This window comes from Mchenga conophoros, linkage group LG15 (assembly GCF_057382185.1).
Source record: "Mchenga conophoros isolate Kocher_MC1m ecotype Shallow Benthic linkage group LG15, M_conophoros_male_GT1.1, whole genome shotgun sequence".
Lineage (NCBI taxonomy): Eukaryota > Metazoa > Chordata > Actinopteri > Cichliformes > Cichlidae > Mchenga > Mchenga conophoros.
This window is the reverse complement of record NC_140540.1, coordinates 38519321-38538327: the sequence shown is the minus strand read 5'-3', so window position 1 is coordinate 38538327 and position 19007 is coordinate 38519321. Positions and strand designations below refer to the sequence as shown.

The following is a 19007-nucleotide window of genomic DNA, read 5'->3' as shown; positions in this document are numbered from 1 at the left end:
AAACAGTTGTGTGAGCTGCAGTTAAGAAAAGCTGTGTAATTTGTGGCTTTAATCAGACAGACACACGTTTAGTTCAGATTTTCTTGCTCCAAAACAAACCACACGACAGGAATTCCTAACAACGTGTGTTTAATGGTCAGAGACAAAAAAAAGAAAGGAAAAAAATATATAGACAATCTGATGATGCAAAGAACATGCAGTCTGGTAGTTTAAAAAAAACAAAACAAAGTACAAACACAGATTCAACATCCATGTCACTCTGAGACAGTGCAAAGTCGTGGGGCTGCTTAACAGTCTATCATCCTTAGAAAGCAAACCGGGGGGGAAACAAGCAACGGGGCATATCATGTTCATTTTACACACATGTACAAAGATACATGAGAGGCACGTTTTCTTTTGATGGGTAATAACCACCTACGGGGTCATCGTGTCAGATTTTAATCTTGTCCTTTTTATCTAAGTGAGAAGATGAAGTCCTCTGAACTCTTCTATCAGTCTATGGATTCAGTCATCGAAGAAGAAGAGCTTCTAGAGAACATCGACTTCCTGTTTCCTGATGAGAACCCTTTGATAATTAGCTGCTCACTTTACAGAGTTTCTCTTAGAAGGTGTTTTTATATAAGACTTTAAAATAAATCCAGAAGTCCAAATGTTTCAATGATTTTCCGCATTCCCACAATATAAAGCTCAATACTTTCAATCACAGTGAGGAATTAAAGGGTCAGAGGGAAATGAAAGCTCCAAACACGAGACGGTCAAGGCTCCTGCACGCTTTTCATTTCAAACACCTCCTCTTTGTTTACTAGACTCAAGTCGTACAGTGTGTAGTCGGGATCGGGACCTTTGCTTTCTTTCCTCTGTTACTCGAGTCAGACTACGTTGCAACTTCCTCGGCGCTTGCAGGAACACCAAACATTACAAAAAACCATCGAAAGCCACTTCCGACGTCTCCATTAAGGTCAGTAGCATCAGCATCTCCTTCTACAGAGATCCCAAACTGCATCACACCGAGATACTCGACAAGTCCGACAACTGGTGTGTGATGAAGCTTAAAACACAAACTAAATAACATAATCACAGATTCTGTCAAAGCTCTAATGCAGTAGGCAAATTACGCAAGAGCAGAGCCAGCGCTCCAGTGGATGTTTTACCTCAGCAGCAAGACTTCAATACAGCCCCCAAAACACTGTTTAAATTACCGTTACTGCTCTGCCGAGGAAAATAAGAGAACACTCATACCGTTGATCTTCCCTCATATCCCAACATGCACCAGCAAAACAAACAGATTTTAGTTTAGTCTGATTTAAAAAAAGAAAAAGAAAAAAAGTGCCTCAGTAGACGTCACACAGGCCGAATTTCTCAGTGGATTCGATCAGGTGCTGATGAGGCACGCACGTTTGTAAAACCGAAATGATGAAACTGAGAAATACCAGGGGAAAAACAAATCAATGTGCTGATGTAAATACAGTTAATGTGTAGCCATATGGGAGAGTATCGAGGTGAGGCACTGCAAGTAGTGGCTTATAAACCAAAAAGCCCAACAGCCCCACGGTCAAGACGCCGTCTCAGCACAGCCCTCAATCTGAGATGCACTGCTCTACATATTACAAATGTCAGGAGTTTAATCAATGTAAGGCATCAAATTTTGATTATTATTATTATTTTGGTGGCAAAATTTAAACTTTGTGGGCTACATACAGAATCCCCAACTTACTTTAATACCATTACACTAATGAGAAGTCTTCAGCATAACTGTTAAGAAACGTGAGTGTGGATGAAAGCAAACAAACAAACTGGTCATCATTTGGACTAACTTTTATCACAGACAGTACTGAAGGGGGAAGGACAACACAACAGAGCAGCGGGTTATAAAGCAAAACAAAAACATACCCAAAAAAAAGAAAATATTCACAGCCATCGGTGAAGGAGCCGTCGTCATGTCTCGGATACGCCTTTGAAGAGGTCGTGGGGTTTCCCCTGGCTTCCTCCAGGGCTGATGTGCTGGCTCTGTGGCCGACAGAGGAGCCGTGTGGAGCGCCCAGACGGGAGTCCTGGTACTTTTTTTTTTTTTTTTTTTTTTAAAGGCCTTGATCCTCCATTCAGGGTCAGAATCACACCCTTCACTGCGACGCCAGTTCAGAAGAGGCGGGAGGAAGAAATTCTTGGCAACAGGAGAGGGAAGAGGAGGGAGCAACAGTCTTCTTTTGTGTGTTGTACAGACTGTGGAGGCTGAAAAAACCAGTGTGTCATATTGCACAGTTGGAAGGAAAAGTAGAGCCAGACGTGTGACCGGGAGTTTAATGGCTGCTGAGAGTTGTTATATGGGTGTTGAAGCGGTGTTTTGCTGTGTTGCTCAGTGTTAAAAACATCAGCAGCGTTGTCTTTCTGATTCTTGAGTCGACAAATACACGCACACACAAACACACGCAGGGCTGAAGGTCGGAGACGGCATCTATGAGTCCAGAGAATCAGCTGGAGAAAGAAAGAAACAAAGACATGAGAAAAGACAGGAGTGGATATATTTTGATTTTATTCAGCTTTTTCATCCTCTAATCAAGTAATGTATTCCCTTGAAAACTTTATTCAAAAAACATAAACACAGGCTGTTGGCTATAAATTGCTACCTGGGCATATGCAAAGAGTTGAGGCATAAACAATAAGAATAATGAATAATATCACAAACTAACCACTTCCTACTACCAATTTGAATTCACTTTTTATACAAATAAAAAGTGAATTCAAAGTGCCCACCAGGGGGCCCCAGCTCACACTTTGGGAATCACTGCTCTAACAAATACCCAACAGGCCGCAGTCTCCCTCCCCTCACCTTCCTGTGGCGGGTCAACACTGATCTCCTCCGTCTCCTCCGTGTCATCTCTCATCTCCTCGTCTTCGTCAGCTTCTAGCTCGCTGGCGATGAGCTGGCGGGCTAGCTTGATGTTTAGGCCCTCATTGTAGTGCATCTTCCTCATCATCTGAAACTGTTTCTTTTTGGCTACAGGGGACAGAGACATTTGAAATCACTTTAATTTGCCAAAAGCAGCGAGTTCAATGCTGGCATGTTATAACTATAATGATAAAACAGAGCTTTACTTGTGACTCATGGAAAGGTTGATGCACTGTAAAAGCATGCAACAATACATCTGCATCTGGCATCAGTAAACAATCTGCAATAGACAATATAGTAACTATAGACAACAATTTAAGTGTCTGCAGTTTTTTATTTGGTCTAAAATAATGAATAAGAGGGAAACACACGTGCCTGTTTAAAAAAAAAAAAAAATCTCAAGCATGGCATGACCTGCAGTCTGGACATTGCAGCGAGGGTCGCTATAGCAACTAAAAGAAGAAAGCCAACATCTTCACACAAAAACCTCAGCAATCATATGGATCGGTTTCACTGACATCCAAGAGAAATGTTCCAGTTACACTTCCAGACTCAAACACCATCCTTCCTCCATCAACAACTAAAAACAGAAATTTTCATTCCTTCCCTAATGCCATGTACTCCTGTGGTCATGGAAACGCTCCGATTGACTTTGATTAGCCCACACCGCATCCTCGAGGACACTGATAACCTTCACCGGTGAGTCAGAGTGGATGTTGTGAATGTTTACGCGACTCCTGCATTTCTGCTGTTTGATCCAGCTGGCCTTTGTGTAATGTAAGCAGTTTTGTGTGGAGCCTGTTTGAGACCTAACAGAGGCGCTGCTGGCCTGTGTTTACGCCTCACAGTGTCAGTGATGCGGCACTGGCCAACTCAGCATTTAATGCACACATCTGAGACAGTAAAGGTTACAACGAGGTTTGGCCAAGCAGAAGCAGAGTTTCTAATGTGTGAAGCAGTGGGCTAATTAAACCATTTCAGACACTGCATGTACGCAGAAATACAGAGCAAATAAAAACATTTAGTGTCAGTACTTGTTGATGTAAGACTATTTAATAATTTAAAAAAATAAATAACTTTGTGGCTGCATAATAAAACTGTATGAATATTGTCGAGGATGAACGCTGCTACTTTTGCACGCTGGCATGTCCCACTGAGATGAAACCCCGGGATAGTTTACTTCTAATTTAATTAGATTTTCAGATTATTATACTGCAAAAAAAACCATCCAATCCCATCTTTGGGCTTGTCCATTACATAAATAAATTAACTTAATTAACAACAGATAATCTGTGGTAGAAAATTCAGTGTTAGAGTACTTTAATGACAATCCTATTAACATGCACTAACACACATCTGTTGTTATTGCTTTTAACAAATCTTATCATCCTGTTGTGTCACATGATTAAACTGCACGTCCAAAAACTGCTGATGATGCTCTTGCAGTTGGGAGGATATTGACCGGATTTGTGACTTTCCAGACTGTTCTCTCGCTGTTGCCTGCACGGGCCAGATATAAATATAAAAGCCAGCGACAGTAATACATTCTGTGTGTGTGTGTGTGTGTGTGTGTGTGTGTGTGTGTGTGTGTGTGTGTGTCTCCTAATACAGCTCTGCATCTGAGAGCGGAGTGTGCCGAGAGTGTGCACAGAAGGGCAAGGTGGGAGAACAGTTAAACGCATGCTGACAGAGAGAGTCAGTGTGTGTGTGTGTGTGTGTGTGTGTGTGTGTGTGGAGGAAGTCAGCAGAAGGTCAAGAGCACACCGAACACTTGAGCTCTTTCTCAGTCTGTCCCCTCTCTGCCAGCACTTGGCTGTGGAGTGTCACTCTGCATTTAGTCACCCTCACAGCTGTGTAGGACACTTTGTGTTGAGGTGGAAGGAATACATAAACAGGTGAACTGCAGGACGCACACGCCAAAATAGGCTGCAAGCCCATGACGGCTTCAGAGAAAAAAATTGCAGTATTCCACTGAAATCTGAGTGGATGTCTACCTTGTTCTTCGGGAGTGAGCTCCTCTTCCTCCTCCTCGCTGCTCTCCTCCTCTTCTTTCATGAAGCGAGGCTCTGAGCCCTCTGCTGCCACCAGCCTTAAGAGAGAAACAGAAAGGGCATACATTAGGAGATTCACAATCCAATTTTACTTGTCTTAATTTCGGTTTCACTCCATTACACAAGTGTGAAACCAAACGCAAACAGGCAATGACTGATAGAGCCTCAAAGTCACTGTGAGTGGTTAAAACAAACAAATAAACTGGAGAGAAACAAAGCAGGAGAGGCATTAGGGGAGGTGGAAAAACGAGTAGGCAGAGTGAAAAGTGCAGGGATGAGAGTGTGCGAGTACTCAAGCATGAGATAAAAATAACAAAGAGCTTTAACAGAGGTGGACAAAATGAATAACGAGTCATGGCTGAGTGGATGGTAGTGAAAATGTGAAAGTGCCCACGGGGAAGCTCCCATTTACTGTGCAACTGCTCTCCAACCAACCAGCTCGAGAGCTGTTTCTATGTGCTGAAACAATGCTGGCGAAGCATTGTGAAGACAAGAGGAAGAGAGATGGCACGTGAGATACAGTTAAGAAGCAAAGGTAGCACAGGAAAAGCACAGTTGGATAACTGATGGATGACGGGAGCGAGAGAGAGAGTGGATGCTGAGGATCTAAACGAGGAAGAGCGCAGAGGAAGAGAGCAGCTGCTGCACTATCTGGAGGGTTTAGTGTAAAACAATGGCTGGCACTCATTGCACAAGCAAACAAAGGAGGCTAATTGACTTCCAAGCCTGAAGCTAATCGCTACACTCTGGAGCACACACACTCGAACGAGCTCATCCCCAACTGCGCCGATACGCTTATGTAAGCACAGTAACTCGCAGCGGACACGCTTCTCGAGCTTCCCGTTAGCGTCCGCATCACGGCTCGGAGTGGCTTCTGAACACAGACCTTTTGGATCGCAATAGCAGGAGACAATAAGATGTTATCCGCCCTCCTGCTTTCCATTTGTGTCCATGAATTATGACACAAATCACTTGTTTTGTAAAAGCACCTATCTTCAGTATGCCCTCAAGCTTCAGCTCCTAATTCAGTATTTTCACTCCAAGAGATTACATGTGGAGTGCATTCAAACTGGATTTGATAACACACATACTGTAAAATTCTCAGATTTCAAATACAGACAGTGCCATAGTGGCTTTAGCAAGCGTGTTACAGTATAGAAGAAATTTGTTGGCAGACCAAAAACAGGGTTTAGCCCCAGCCTGAGGACAGCAGAAGAACCTGCAATGTTAGCTGGGGGTTTGTTAGCATAAGCAGTAATAAGATGTCCATGAAAGAAAGCACCTCAAACTCATTGATAAGCAAATCGTGTTTACATCTGTTGTCATCACCAAATACTTATAAGCCCAATACAACCCTGAAAAAAAGAAGCTTATTTCCGTTCCTACTCTTATTTGACTTCATCATCCGTGATAACCTCACAAATCTGAAGCTAATTCCTTTACAAATAGTGACACTGTTGCTGCAGCATGGCAGATAACTGCAAGGTGACACAGGCACTCAATAGCCTTGCTTTTATACATGAATATACCCAGGTGGCAACAAGTTGAGTCAACTCTCATTGCAAAGCATCGTAGACAAGTTGCACTCGGTGGCTCTGATTGACGATCAGATGGCAATTATTTGCCAACCTTGGTTGGAGACAGGTTGCTTCCCACCTGATGTGCGATTGATTCCCTTGCAATTCAAAGTGGTCACCGAAACTACTTGCAATAGGTCACATATTTAAAAACGAATCAGCAGGATGTGACTATATGCTGGCATTATAGTCCTTCCAACTTCCAGCAAAAACACTTATTCATCGGAGTATATTTGAAGTCATACTTTAACTGAATGGAACAGCTGTTAAGAAAAACACACAGACTGCTTCATATGTTTGTGGATCAGAATATTACTACAAGTTCTGTCACTGGGACTAATTGTGCAGTAACATGGCGCTCAGTGTCTGAAAGCCATCGGAGTCATTTTTATGCACATTCCCGTTGAAGGACAACAATGATAGCGTCTACAATCAGCTGCACCCTCGCTTTTCATTTGCATTTGTCTCCCAGCGCTCAAGTTCAATTCTTACTTTGATGCCAGGTCATCGACTGCAAGTCCACTTTGGCCGTCTGAGTCACTCAGTGCCCCTTCATCTTCGTCATCCCCAATCATCCTGAAAGAGAAGTTTATAAAGTGGATAATGAAAGCAGGGCAAGAAAAAGTCCTGAACAGTCAGGCACCTCTATAGAAAAAGAAACGAATGATAAACTGCCCTGTAGAGTGCTGTTTTAGTAATATTTAAAATGATATTTTGAACCTGTTGTAAGGTGTGCTGGGTTCATCGATCTTCATCAGGCCGTAATCTTTGTCAGGTGGATGGTATGTGGCCAGGATGTTCATCTCATCCCATTTCTGGGACTTCTTCCTGTAAAATGGATGGAAGAAGAAGGGTTAAACAGACAGTCACTCAATGTGGACCACTGCGCACCCAGCTACCATCCCATCCCAGTTTCCTCCAGGGAGACGAGTGAACAGATTTAATCTAGGACTGAATGTGCCCCAGTTTTCACTCAGACCGCATTATTTTGGGAACACACACACACAAACACACACACACGGCCCAGAAATGTCCTCCGCACCAGTTTGTCCCAGCAACTACCAGGAAGTGCCACGGCCTTTGCTTTTGTGTCAAGGTAACACATTGCAGATGAGGGTGTGGGTTTAAGTGGGTGGTGAGGCTTATCAGCTGTGAGTGAATGAGGCCAAAAGTCCAACAACTGACTCATTTGAAACAATCGCATCAAGAGTTGATTCTGGTTCCATCTCTCTTTAGCACGTCTGCTTCTAATCCCTCAAATGGTTTTATTCTCATCTGGGGAATAAGGTTTTCACCTCGGCTTTGTTTTGTTCAAAAATTACACTAATCCGTGCTACCCTTTCAAATCCTTAGAGGAAATGAACTGAGACAAAGACAGCAAATCAGTGCTGAATTTGAATTTTTGCTCAGGAGGATAAAGAGAACACCTGCCACCTGCCAAGAGGAGTGATGCTGGAACTGTTTCTTTTAACTCACAGAAGAAGATGTTTTTGCACTGCCAAGAGTTTGGCAGATTTCTGTAGACTTACTTGTAATAATTTCCATTTTATATTCACATTTCTTTCTCCTTTCAGTTTATTCCAAGCCAAGGAAACTTTCTACTTTTCACACATTTAAAACTTCTAATTCCAGACATGTTCAGCCAAACAGCCTCAATTCAAGGTTATCAGGGTCTGGTTAACCCAGCTCTGCTTTCTTCTGCTAAGGTACCACATCTTGACTTTGTTCATGGAACAAAAGGTCAAGTATCACGGGAGACAGGAAGGAGTGGGAGGCAGGAGATGCTTAATCCACCGCCTCCTGCGACAAGCCAAAAAAGCTCCACAGACTTGAGCGCTACAACTGCTTGATGTGAATGAACTGGTTCATTAAACTGTTTACATGAAAGCTTCAAACACAAGAGCTGCGTTTATGTCAATTTCTAAACAGTTGGACTCATGCTGAACTCAGACTACACGAGATGTTTGCCTGTCATGATGGGGACTGCCTCAGATTAAGTGATTATAGGATGACAAACTCTCTCCTTTTCATGCGTGAGAGGCATGACAGACAGCACGCATCTCCCTGGTCAATCTGGCACGCTGCCTTTCCTGACGACATTAGGAAAGAGGGCATAGTCAGTGTTTTTTTAATGTAAACAGATCAGATACATGTGCAACATTGTCCCTATTATGTCACCATGCTAACAGTGGTACACAGCTGGGCGGTGGAGAAAAGATTCTCATCAGCTGCCAAAATGCTTGGTGCTCACCAACCTCACAGAAGTGCCACCGCCCAACCCTCCAACGTAACAGCTTATTTTTACTGTCAGGATGTTGCGATGCATTCCAAGGCAACTTTAATTTTTGTGCATTATGACAAAAGAATCAACTGTTGGAGGACTTCACCCACTGCTGTTCCCAAACCAAAGCAAAGGCCCTGCGATGTCCGGGCTGGGCCAGGCTGATGTAGCTTTCCCATACATGGATTACGGCTAATCTCAGACTTACAAGACAAATTCAAAAAGGAACTCCACTGGAAGAACAGGTAGATCTCCTGGCTTGTCACAATGACACATCAAAACAGAGGATTGGAACAGAGGATTAGTAGATCTCAATACTGATATAAACCTTCCAATCGCCAAGTTTGGCTAAAACTTGAGCACCAAATGGGACAATGCTGCTGGCCTGAACTGTGGCTCACAAAGTGGCCTAGCAGTGGAAGAAAATACTCTAAATAAGCTGCTTTTGGAATGAATGCACAGAATCAATGTGCACTTTTTACAAATATATCAACCACAAAGCTTTCATCTGCATCAAAGTATTCATGACCTGAGATTGCTGTGGCTCCTTTCTTCCTACTTGACAAGTTGGGGAAAATTTCAGCTGCAAGAGTCAAATCAGACAAGACTAAAGACAAGCAGAGCTTCAGCAACATAACAGCAGACTAGGGTCTTGGAAATAAACAGGATTTTGCACATTAGTGTTTTGTTTACTTCACTCTAGTGTTTCATTTATATTTATAAAAAAAAGAAAAGAAAACAGAAGCAGACCCCTCTGTTTCATTCCCACCAAACATCTTCACTAAGTCATTAAGAGCATCGTGAAAATTGTAGTGCAAAGATGAAGCACCTGCCTCTGCACGCGAAGAAAAAACAGGACACAACCAACTACTAGTACACACTAAATATAGAGCTCCATCTCTTATGTGATGATGACTTCCTCTCGAAGGTGGTCAACAGCTGGCGACATAACGCTTCAGGAAAACTCATTAAATAGAGTGAGTCATCACTGCGAGCTGAGCCGTGCTATCAGGTGGCATAGGCAGAGGGCGGTGAGGAAAGGTCCAGCCCCTGTGCCCTCTACCGCAGCATCAGCCCGCCAGCAGTAACAGCAGCGGGCACAGTTTATAAACAGAGGTCAGTATAAATTCACAAAATATACTGCTTCCTGAGTACTCTAAGCGAGTGCCATGACCTGGCTCACGGGGAAACAACATAAAAAGGAAGCGTGCCAAAGGGAACGCTTAATTAAACCAAATGAAAGTGCCAAATTAAATATTTACAACAGGGAGCGTGGAAAATTAGCATTAAAGCAGTAGCAGCCAGGGAAGGAAATGAATACCAGCCACAGGGAAGAGCTAATCAGTTTTTACAGGTGTCCCAGTTTAACTTTGAATTTCACCAAATATCAGCTCTGATCAAGACCACACAACAGGCAGACGGCCTGAAAAGAAGGCCATGAGCCACCTCCTCAGTTACTGCTGTGCAGACTGTGGTGGTGTGAGAGGAGAAAAAACAAAGCAAGCCAATACCAGGTTTGTGTGAGCAAATAAGGATAACTCATGGTTAAGATAACCTCCTATTAAATCCATCTGCTGACTGCAAACTGTTGAGCAAGCAATAGAAAAGATAACGTAGACAACCATTTGAACATTTATGTAGTCGTTATCATTTTCCCTTTGTCCCCTCCAACTGATCTACTGTAAACCACACTGGTAAAAGTGGCCTATATCTGCTTGCATTTACAGATGGTCACAGCCAAATAGTCTCACAATTATTAGACAACACAGCAACTTTTTGATTACTCATTTGGCAGGTCAGTGATAATACAGTGAGAATTATTAAGATATATACTTAACAAGTGTGCGCACCCTTGGGTACAGCACAGAAAAAGATTACACAAAGTTTGAGAGACGGCCAGCTAGAATTAGGACGAAAACTATTCCTTAAGCTCCTCTGATCTGCTCAGACTGTAGAGGAAAATGTTCAGGGGAGAAGCGGAGCAGGGTGGAACACAAATTAAATGCACTGGCAATCACGATGACGTCACGAATCCTAAACTTCAAAGGTCAAATGTTTCATTTTATCTGAACAAAACTACACCCGCAGGTGGTATAACACTAAATTACGACCCACTCCTGGGCCATGTGCCACAAAAGAGTAAGATATCTGCACATTTTACTGCTTCTTAAAAAAAGCTGTGGTCACACTTTAACCTGGTAGACAAGAGGCTGTTAGACACCTGTTGATCTTTCCTCGATAAAAAAGCTGGCTGGTCAACTGTGTTTCCAGTTTCAACTGGAAACACAGTTGACCCCATCTGACCTGTACAGAGGAGTGTAAAATGACAGCCAGAGGTTAACAAAGTTTTGTCTACTATCCATGTTATGGAAAATCAGAGATTCACTGCCTACCAGTCTGACACTACATCATACAGCCATGATGAGGCCTGCGAGACAGTTAGGGAAAGGTTGGATTTCATGGAGGCATCAATGAATTATATATGACTGGGTGTGAGACTCAGACATTACTGTTAACTAAATAGCAGTGGGTGATTAAAGGGACAAGGAACAGTGCTTGTTTTTTAGCCTTGAATGCAGAAGGAATATAATCCCCGCTTCTAATGAACCCTATTACTTTATTTTCTTCTAAGATTTATCTTTGCTTTTTCAAATCCAAAGCAATCTCGTGGCAGTTTGTAAAGCTGTCACACCTGCTGCTCTGCAAACTCATGTCTGTGGACATGTGTTTTGTTTTCTTGAATTGAATCTGCTCTGTCGTGTTTGTAATGATCTTGGTCCACGTACAACACAAGATCAACATTTTCTGCTTTAAAAAAAAGCAAAACAAAAAAAAGACAACTTCACCCACATTTAGGGGTGGCTGGTAGGGCTGCTCAATTAATCGAATTTTAATCACGATTACGATCTGGGCTTTCAACGATCATTAAAAATGACTGAGCCGATTATTAGCCCCTCCCTCATTTATCCGCGACACCTTAAAGGCCGGTCCGTGAAAATATTGTCGGGCATAAACCGTCCGTGGCGCAAAAAAGGGTGGAGACCGCTGATTAAGAGGACCCGAGGGAAGCTCGGAAAGCTAAGCAGAAGTTATTTGGAGAGTGACTGCCGTTGGTTGAAAAGAGTTAAAAAAAAAAAAAAAAACTTCAGTGGTGTTGCACACTATTTTATATTATTTTTTTAAAGTCATTGTTAACCCTTTAAAGCCGGTCAGAGCAGCACGCTCCGTTTTGCGTAACTATTTTTAAATCCCTGTAGAACCTGAACCGTGTAAGCTAGCGCAATAATTTGTTTTGCATATGAAACCGGAGGAGTTGTACTTACATCTGATGCCATCAGCTTGTCCTCGGTCACGGTTTCGTTCCACATATAGCTTTGCAAAAACTGCATAAAAAGCGCTTGCAGGAACAAAAGCATAATATTCCAGAAACACGCTTTGCCGTTCCTATCAGCTGTTCGTAACACTTCCCACAGTGAAATGATGCACATGCTGTTTTCTTTGCAAATTTGCATCATAGGATTGTTTTTTGTTTTTCCTGCAGTATATAAAAATTGCTGTATCTCCAAAATAAAACTATGAAGACACTCAAAATAAATTTCCTGTTGTTGTAAACTATTTTTTGCAACTTTATTGTATTTAAAGTTTTGAGGGATAAACCTCTTAAATTTCTCCAAGTAGAAATATATGTAAACAAAACAAAAGCGATTTTCAATTTTTTTTTTGTAGTTTATTGCACTTTTTTGCAATTTATGTAATTACTATGCACTTAATGCATACATATTATTAAAATATGGGCTATAACAGTTGTATTGATGTATAGCAACTTGAAATGCTCCCACAAATGGCACTACAGCATGTAAAATAAATAAATAAAAATAATATAAGCTCTGGTGGACTTGGTTCTATAGTAGGTCTTAAAGGGTTAAATAAATATCGTCAAATAATCGTGATCTCAATATCAGTGAAAATAATCGTGATTATCATTTTTGCCATAATCGAGCAGCCCTAGTGGCTGGGGGTTGTTGACGGAGCGACTCCTTTTTCCGCTCACATCAGAGCCATATAGGAGTCACATACCATTCACACTTTTGCATTATTTATTAACACATAATATGTGATTAATTCAAAATACATAACTTGGTTAGGTTTGGAAAAAGAAAATCACAGCTTGGGCTAAAAATGCAATGGCTGCTAGTTATTTTAGAACTGTTTTCATGGTCACCATGGTAACGTGTCCAAGATTCTTGTGAACAACAGCTCATTCAGACATGCCAATCTTTCTACTGAAACACAAAACTTTGTATTTGTGCCAAAGGTCATGATAAAAAGGCCCCAATTCATGTCCATGAACACAAATTGCTGGAATAGCGGATCCTGTTTGTTTCATCTAAGAGATGATAAAGAAAAAAAATTCTAAAAGGTGCATCGCACTGACTGTAAACCACAGAGTCAGACTGAGAGTGCATGAAGCGCGTAAACACGGACAGGTGGTCACATAAATGAATGGTGGGTTTTTGTAAAGCTACTTCAGGATATCCTGCTGGCAGAGCGAGCTGGTGGAGGGAATGGGATGTTTTATACAATTGAAGATGATAAGAAGGAGAACATGTTTGTGCTGTTGCTCTTTGTTAGTGCTGCCAACTTAAAATCATGGCAGAAATTAGCCTTACCAACTCTTTTGTGAATGACACTCAACAGGGCAAATCATTCGGTATATAAACTGCCTGTATTCTACAATAAAACCTTCAGATAATAAGCCTTTAAATACATTCATGCACACACTGACTATTGGGATGTTTTAATAAAAAAAAAAAAACCTGCTTTGTAACGCTGTGCTGGTACCTATGAAGGAGATTTTGACCTCCAAATACAGGACACTCATTAGGACAGAGATAAAAATACAAGCATTTAAAAAACAAAACAAATCCTGGATCCTGGACTACCTCACCGACCGACCACAGTATGTGAGGACTCAGGGCTGTGTGTCGGACAGGGTCGTCTGCAGTACGGGGGCCCCACAGGGAACGGTTCTGGCTCCGTTCCTCTTCACCATCTACACTGCAGACTTCTCCCACAATTCCACCCAGTGCTTCCTGCAGAAGTTCTCTGATGACTCTGCAATAGTCGGCCTCATCACTGATGGGGATGACAAGGAGTACAGAGGTCTGACCCAAGACTTTGTGGACTGGTGCCAGCTGAACTACCTCCAGATCAACGCCAGTAAAACAAAGGAACTGGTGGTAGACTTCCGCAGGCACAAGCATTCTCCACTGCAACCACTGAACATCCAAGGTATGGACATTGAGGCTGTGGACAGCTACAGGTACCTTGGTGTTCATCTGAACAATAGACTGGACTGGACTCATAACTCAGACGCCCTCTACAGGAAAGGGCAGAGCAGGCTGTACCTGCTGCGGAGACTCAGGTCGTTTGGAGTGGAGGGCCCACTCCTGAAGACCTTCTATGACTCTGTTGTGGCTTCTGCTATCTTTTATGGCGTGGTCTGCTGGGGCGGCAGCATCTCTGCTGGGGACAGGAAGAGACTGAACAGGGTGATCCGAAGGCCCAGCTCTGTTCTAGGATGCCCTCTGGACCCAGTGGAGGTGGTGAGTGACAGGAGAACGGCGGCTAAGCTGTCATCCCTGATGGACAACATCTCCCACCCCATGCAGCAGACTGTGACAGCACTGAGCAGCTCCTTCAGTGGGAGACTGCGGCACCCACGGTGTGGGACGGAGAGATTTCGCAGGTCTTTCCTCCCCACTGCTGTCAGACTCCATAATAAAGACTTTAACTGATCAAGCACACACATCCACACATATGCAATAATACTAAGTGCAATAATCCTTTCTGTCATCGTTGTATTTTTACTCAGTTGTATATAGTATTTGTATTCTATTTTTATCTTATTGTATATTTATTTTATTTTATTCTACTGTATATAGTATTTTATTTTATTCTATTCTGTACAGTTGTGTACTGTATTTATTCTTATTGTATTCTAATTTTTGCCTCATAACTTTTGCACTGTCCACTTCCTGCTGTGACAAAACAAATTTCCCACGTGTGGGACTAATAAAGGTTATCTTATCTTATCTTATCTTAAAAACACTGATATTTAACAAATGGCCAAAAATAACAAGACCATCTCTGTTGAGTAAGGTAATACAGAGTCATTGCTTTAACTATACGCAAACCAGTGATGTACATGTGTAACCGCCCCCCCCCAAAAAAAGTCCCATTTAGAGATAGAAACCCTGGACTGATAAGGCTTTAAAACTCTAGATGATTCTGAAATCAGCTTTATTGTGCATTACATCTTCCTGTGTTGCTTAACCATTTGATTCTCAACAATATCTATCAGACTAAATAAACAACTTGATTATTATATCTTGTGGCTTTTTTGTTTTGATTTATTTTGTTGTTTATTTGTTTTGGGGGGAGGGGATGACGAGCATTTACCCAAGGTTTTGAAAATTATGAAAAATGTTTGAAGACAAAACATTAACATCTATATTGGTACAATATGAGAGCATGGATGCTCTGCATGCAGACAGTGTTGACACGGTCCAGCTCGAGTTCTCCATGGATTTGGTGCTTGGCTGCACACGGGATCCATCCAGAAAACTCTTTTTCCTCCACTTCCTCGTCAGTCAAAGAGAGGCTATTTTTAGAACAGTACAGAAAAAGCTTGATTCACTGTTGAATTAGGAATTCACTATTAACTGCCATCCTGGTATGGCCTAATTTCTCATGCTGCAGCTCAGAGAGAGCTCCTCCTGTCTAGACGTGATGGCACAGGATAAACAGCAGGCACAGTGGATGGTAAATCACAGTTAGCCTCTGCCAAGTAAAAAGAACTGGATGGTTACCCTTTGAAAGTAACCAGTAAGACATGTGGAGGGTTTATTCATGAACATGATAAATGCTGTTATTGATAGAGTCCAGTGAGCTCCCAAAAATGTAGCAGCATTTGGCAGGTGGGTGGTGTTAATAAATGTCCATGACTATAAAGCACACAGAACTCATTTCATGTAGTGCCTCAAAAGCCCTCATATGTTGTGTACATTCATTTTATTGACTTCATCACATCAACATATGTAAAGCTGTATCCTGTAAGCAGGGTTCATTTTTTAAAAGTTTAGCCCATACAGCAAATGTGCTTTGCAGTGACTCAAACTTGCTCAAGGGTTCACTAATGAGGGATCTGAACCTCTCTGCATTAACCTTGATAACTTCCTGTGCAAACGTTATTCTTTTTTGCTTCAGGTATTCCTCCTGTCACAAATACCCGACTAAGTCACCATTTTTGATCTTATTAGGATTTGTGTCCACTCCTCGATCACACTATGCCACGTCTCCTAATGTCACACATTACCGGGATAATCAAAAAACAGCAGAGCCAAATGGAACCACCTTGCTTACTTATATATGGTCCCTTTGTTAAAATTTGACCTTGTTGGCACTAATACAACCTAATTCAACAGCTTCAAAAGTTTGTTTACGCACAGTTGCCTGAGGCCAGAGAGAAAACAGAAAGTTGGCTGTGGAAATGACCTAACTGGATTCGGTCATTTGGTTCATGTTCCCTGCCACAGTCAAATGCATATGAGAAGGTGAGGCTCCAGACAGAGAGAAGATAACCTGCAGCTCTTGTCAACTCAATCCTCAGCACAAGTACCTAACAGGCAACAGGATGGCTGATTAAGCAGTTCTCTGCACCGGTTTCTGCATATCAGCATTTCATTAGGTACCCTAGTCACGTCCCTGTGAGACTATTGGCCCACTCTGATTTATTTGCCCTGCAATGGTCCCGAATCTGAAGCAACCCCACCCCCATCCTTGATATCCTTTACTACTAGTGGTTATGTGAGCAGTCGCGCTGGCCAACATGAAGTTGGATGTTAAGCCAAATAACGTGAGGTGCCCATAAAATCTGATAGGCAGCTGGAAATAAAGGTCAAATTAGATGTGTTCAGAAAGCAGAGGTTATACCGAGCCTCATGAATATTCAACAGCAGTGTTATGAGATGTGAGTGTGTCCCCCCTCATATCTGATAAGAATCCCACATTATTGCTGTTCATATCAATCTGAGTTCAGTGAGGCAGGAGCGCATCTACACCCTTTTTATTTGACTAGGTGGGATACTGTCACCTGTTCTCTTCAACTTATATAAGGATAGTCTTTCTAAAACACTAAATCAGGGAGAGCCTTATTAACCATTTGATATATGCTGATGATTTGGATGTCCTGTCTCCTTATGGTGCTGGCTTGCAGCAGCTGTTTCAGGTCTGTTGAAGGTATGGTTTACAGTATGGTACTGAATTCAACCCTTGAAAGAGCAGAATAATAATCACCTTGACTAAAGTGAATCAGAATCCTTGATTTTCCCCCCACAGCAGATTTGTGGTGCTCTGGCAGTGTATCAAAAATGCAAAAGCTTGAGGTAGCATAAAGTGATGCATTCAGGATCTTACTCAAAGTAACATGATGTTTGTGACTGCTAATGTCCTGTCCTTTCATGCTTTGCTGAGCAATTCTATATGCCGATGAACTGCTTCAGAAAATATGATCGTTTCTAGTTTGTTTTTTAAGGTTTGTTTTTCTTAAGTGATACAACATATTTCTTTTGCTTTTCGAAACATGCATGAGGACGACCATGTTTACCACAGACAGTTGTTTCAGTGATAATGTCAGTGTCAGACATAAATATCAGAGGAAAATGAAAGAGGACACAAATCTGAAGTCTGGCAGACGAATCAAATCTTTGGCAACACGTAGTATTTAGTATAAAGTTTAAGCCGTAGGGACAGTGTGGTCTGGTAACAGGGTGTTGATTGTAGCTGTGCTGTAAATGTCGTAGATATCGATCACTCTAATACATCCTTTAACAGGCAAAGTGTTACACGGTGCTTGCATTAGACATGCATCGCATGCAGTGTATTTCTTTAACATCCAGAGGTTTTTTTCCTTATCCAAATCTTGATCCATAACCATAAAACAAACCACTTGCTGCTTAAAATCACTGGCAGAGAAGGTTGATGAAATTAATGGCCTTAGATTAGGTCATGAAAATCCTCGATCCTCTCGCAATACATTAGTCTACACATCCATGCGTAAACGCGCCACTTTTTGCCCAACTTCACGTTATTATGCCTATTATGATAATGGTCATCTGAGAGCTGTCACTATCGCGGTAACAGCTCCACACCTTCTTTTACTAGTGCTGATTCATGCTACTACACAGTGATGGGCACTGAAACCTCTAACAGAATAACCGTTTGTTAGCAGGCGTTACAGTCACACTGCATGTGGTGATTGTTTATTACAGGCTAACCTGCTTCGAAGGGGGTGTAATTTACACTAATTTACACCGTGTAAACGTTAGCGCTCGGTCATACCTCCCATCAAGGTTTAAATCAGAGACAAGACATCACTGTCTGATAGTTACAGAAACACCCAGAAAGTTCTCAATTCGGCACCACACATTGCCGGCAAACATTAACAGCCAATGGGGTGAGAGCGGGGTAACGTTAGAAAGGCTAACAAGTGTTTAGCCATCGTTAGCTAACGTTACTCGGCTACCAGCCTCAGCACAGCTCAGGCAAAACTTACTGTTGGTCATCCTCCGAGAGCCCCGGGACTTGTTCTGTAATCTCTTTTGGCTCATCGTCGGGCAGCGACTTGTTTGTAGCGCTGTTCTTGTTTTTCAGGATGCCTTTTATCGGCCGGGGAGCTGCCATTCCCACACGCTGACTGTCAGACCGGTGCTGGCTTTCAACTATTTCTCCTGCGCTGGTTTTCTTATTCTGTGATTTATACGATTCAGTTACAAAACACAGACCCTGGTTTAATGGTGCACTCCGTCATAACTCAGTGCTCGTCCTCAAACTCCGGAGAAATCTAGTCAGGATCCTGCATGTCTACTCTCTCCCCGGTTGTACACTGACTGGTTGGGCGGCGGGGTAACAGCGCTACTAGCGGGTCTGGTCGACGCGACATATCGCGGGATTTCTAAACGAGATTTCATTTTTTTTCATCTGGTGCTGCGTTTTTGCGCTCGGAAAGGACAGATTTTTAGAAAGACAAGCCATTAAAAAAAAACTTACAAAAGACAAAACCCCATAACAATAACAAGATTATAATTATCTAAAAATAACGTAGGCTGTCACCTTTAATTGATAGGGTCAATTCTACATAAACGTGCTAA

At 42.2% G+C, this 19007-nt stretch overlaps 1 protein-coding gene across 1 annotated transcript; it reads right to left on the bottom strand.

Annotated features, from left to right (window-relative positions):
• Positions 1–112: 112 nt before the first annotated feature.
• Positions 113–18791, bottom strand: ppp1r2 (protein phosphatase 1, regulatory (inhibitor) subunit 2). The gene is made up of 6 exons (XM_085247394.1): positions 18413–18791; positions 7236–7343; positions 7008–7091; positions 4882–4976; positions 2828–2995; positions 113–2472 (listed from the first exon to the last, which is right to left on the bottom strand). The coding sequence occupies exons 1-6, from the start codon at positions 18538–18540 to the stop codon at positions 2453–2455; spliced, it is 603 nt and encodes a 200-aa protein (XP_085103520.1). The 5' UTR covers positions 18541–18791; the 3' UTR covers positions 113–2452.
• Between the last annotated feature and the right edge of the window lie 216 nt (positions 18792–19007).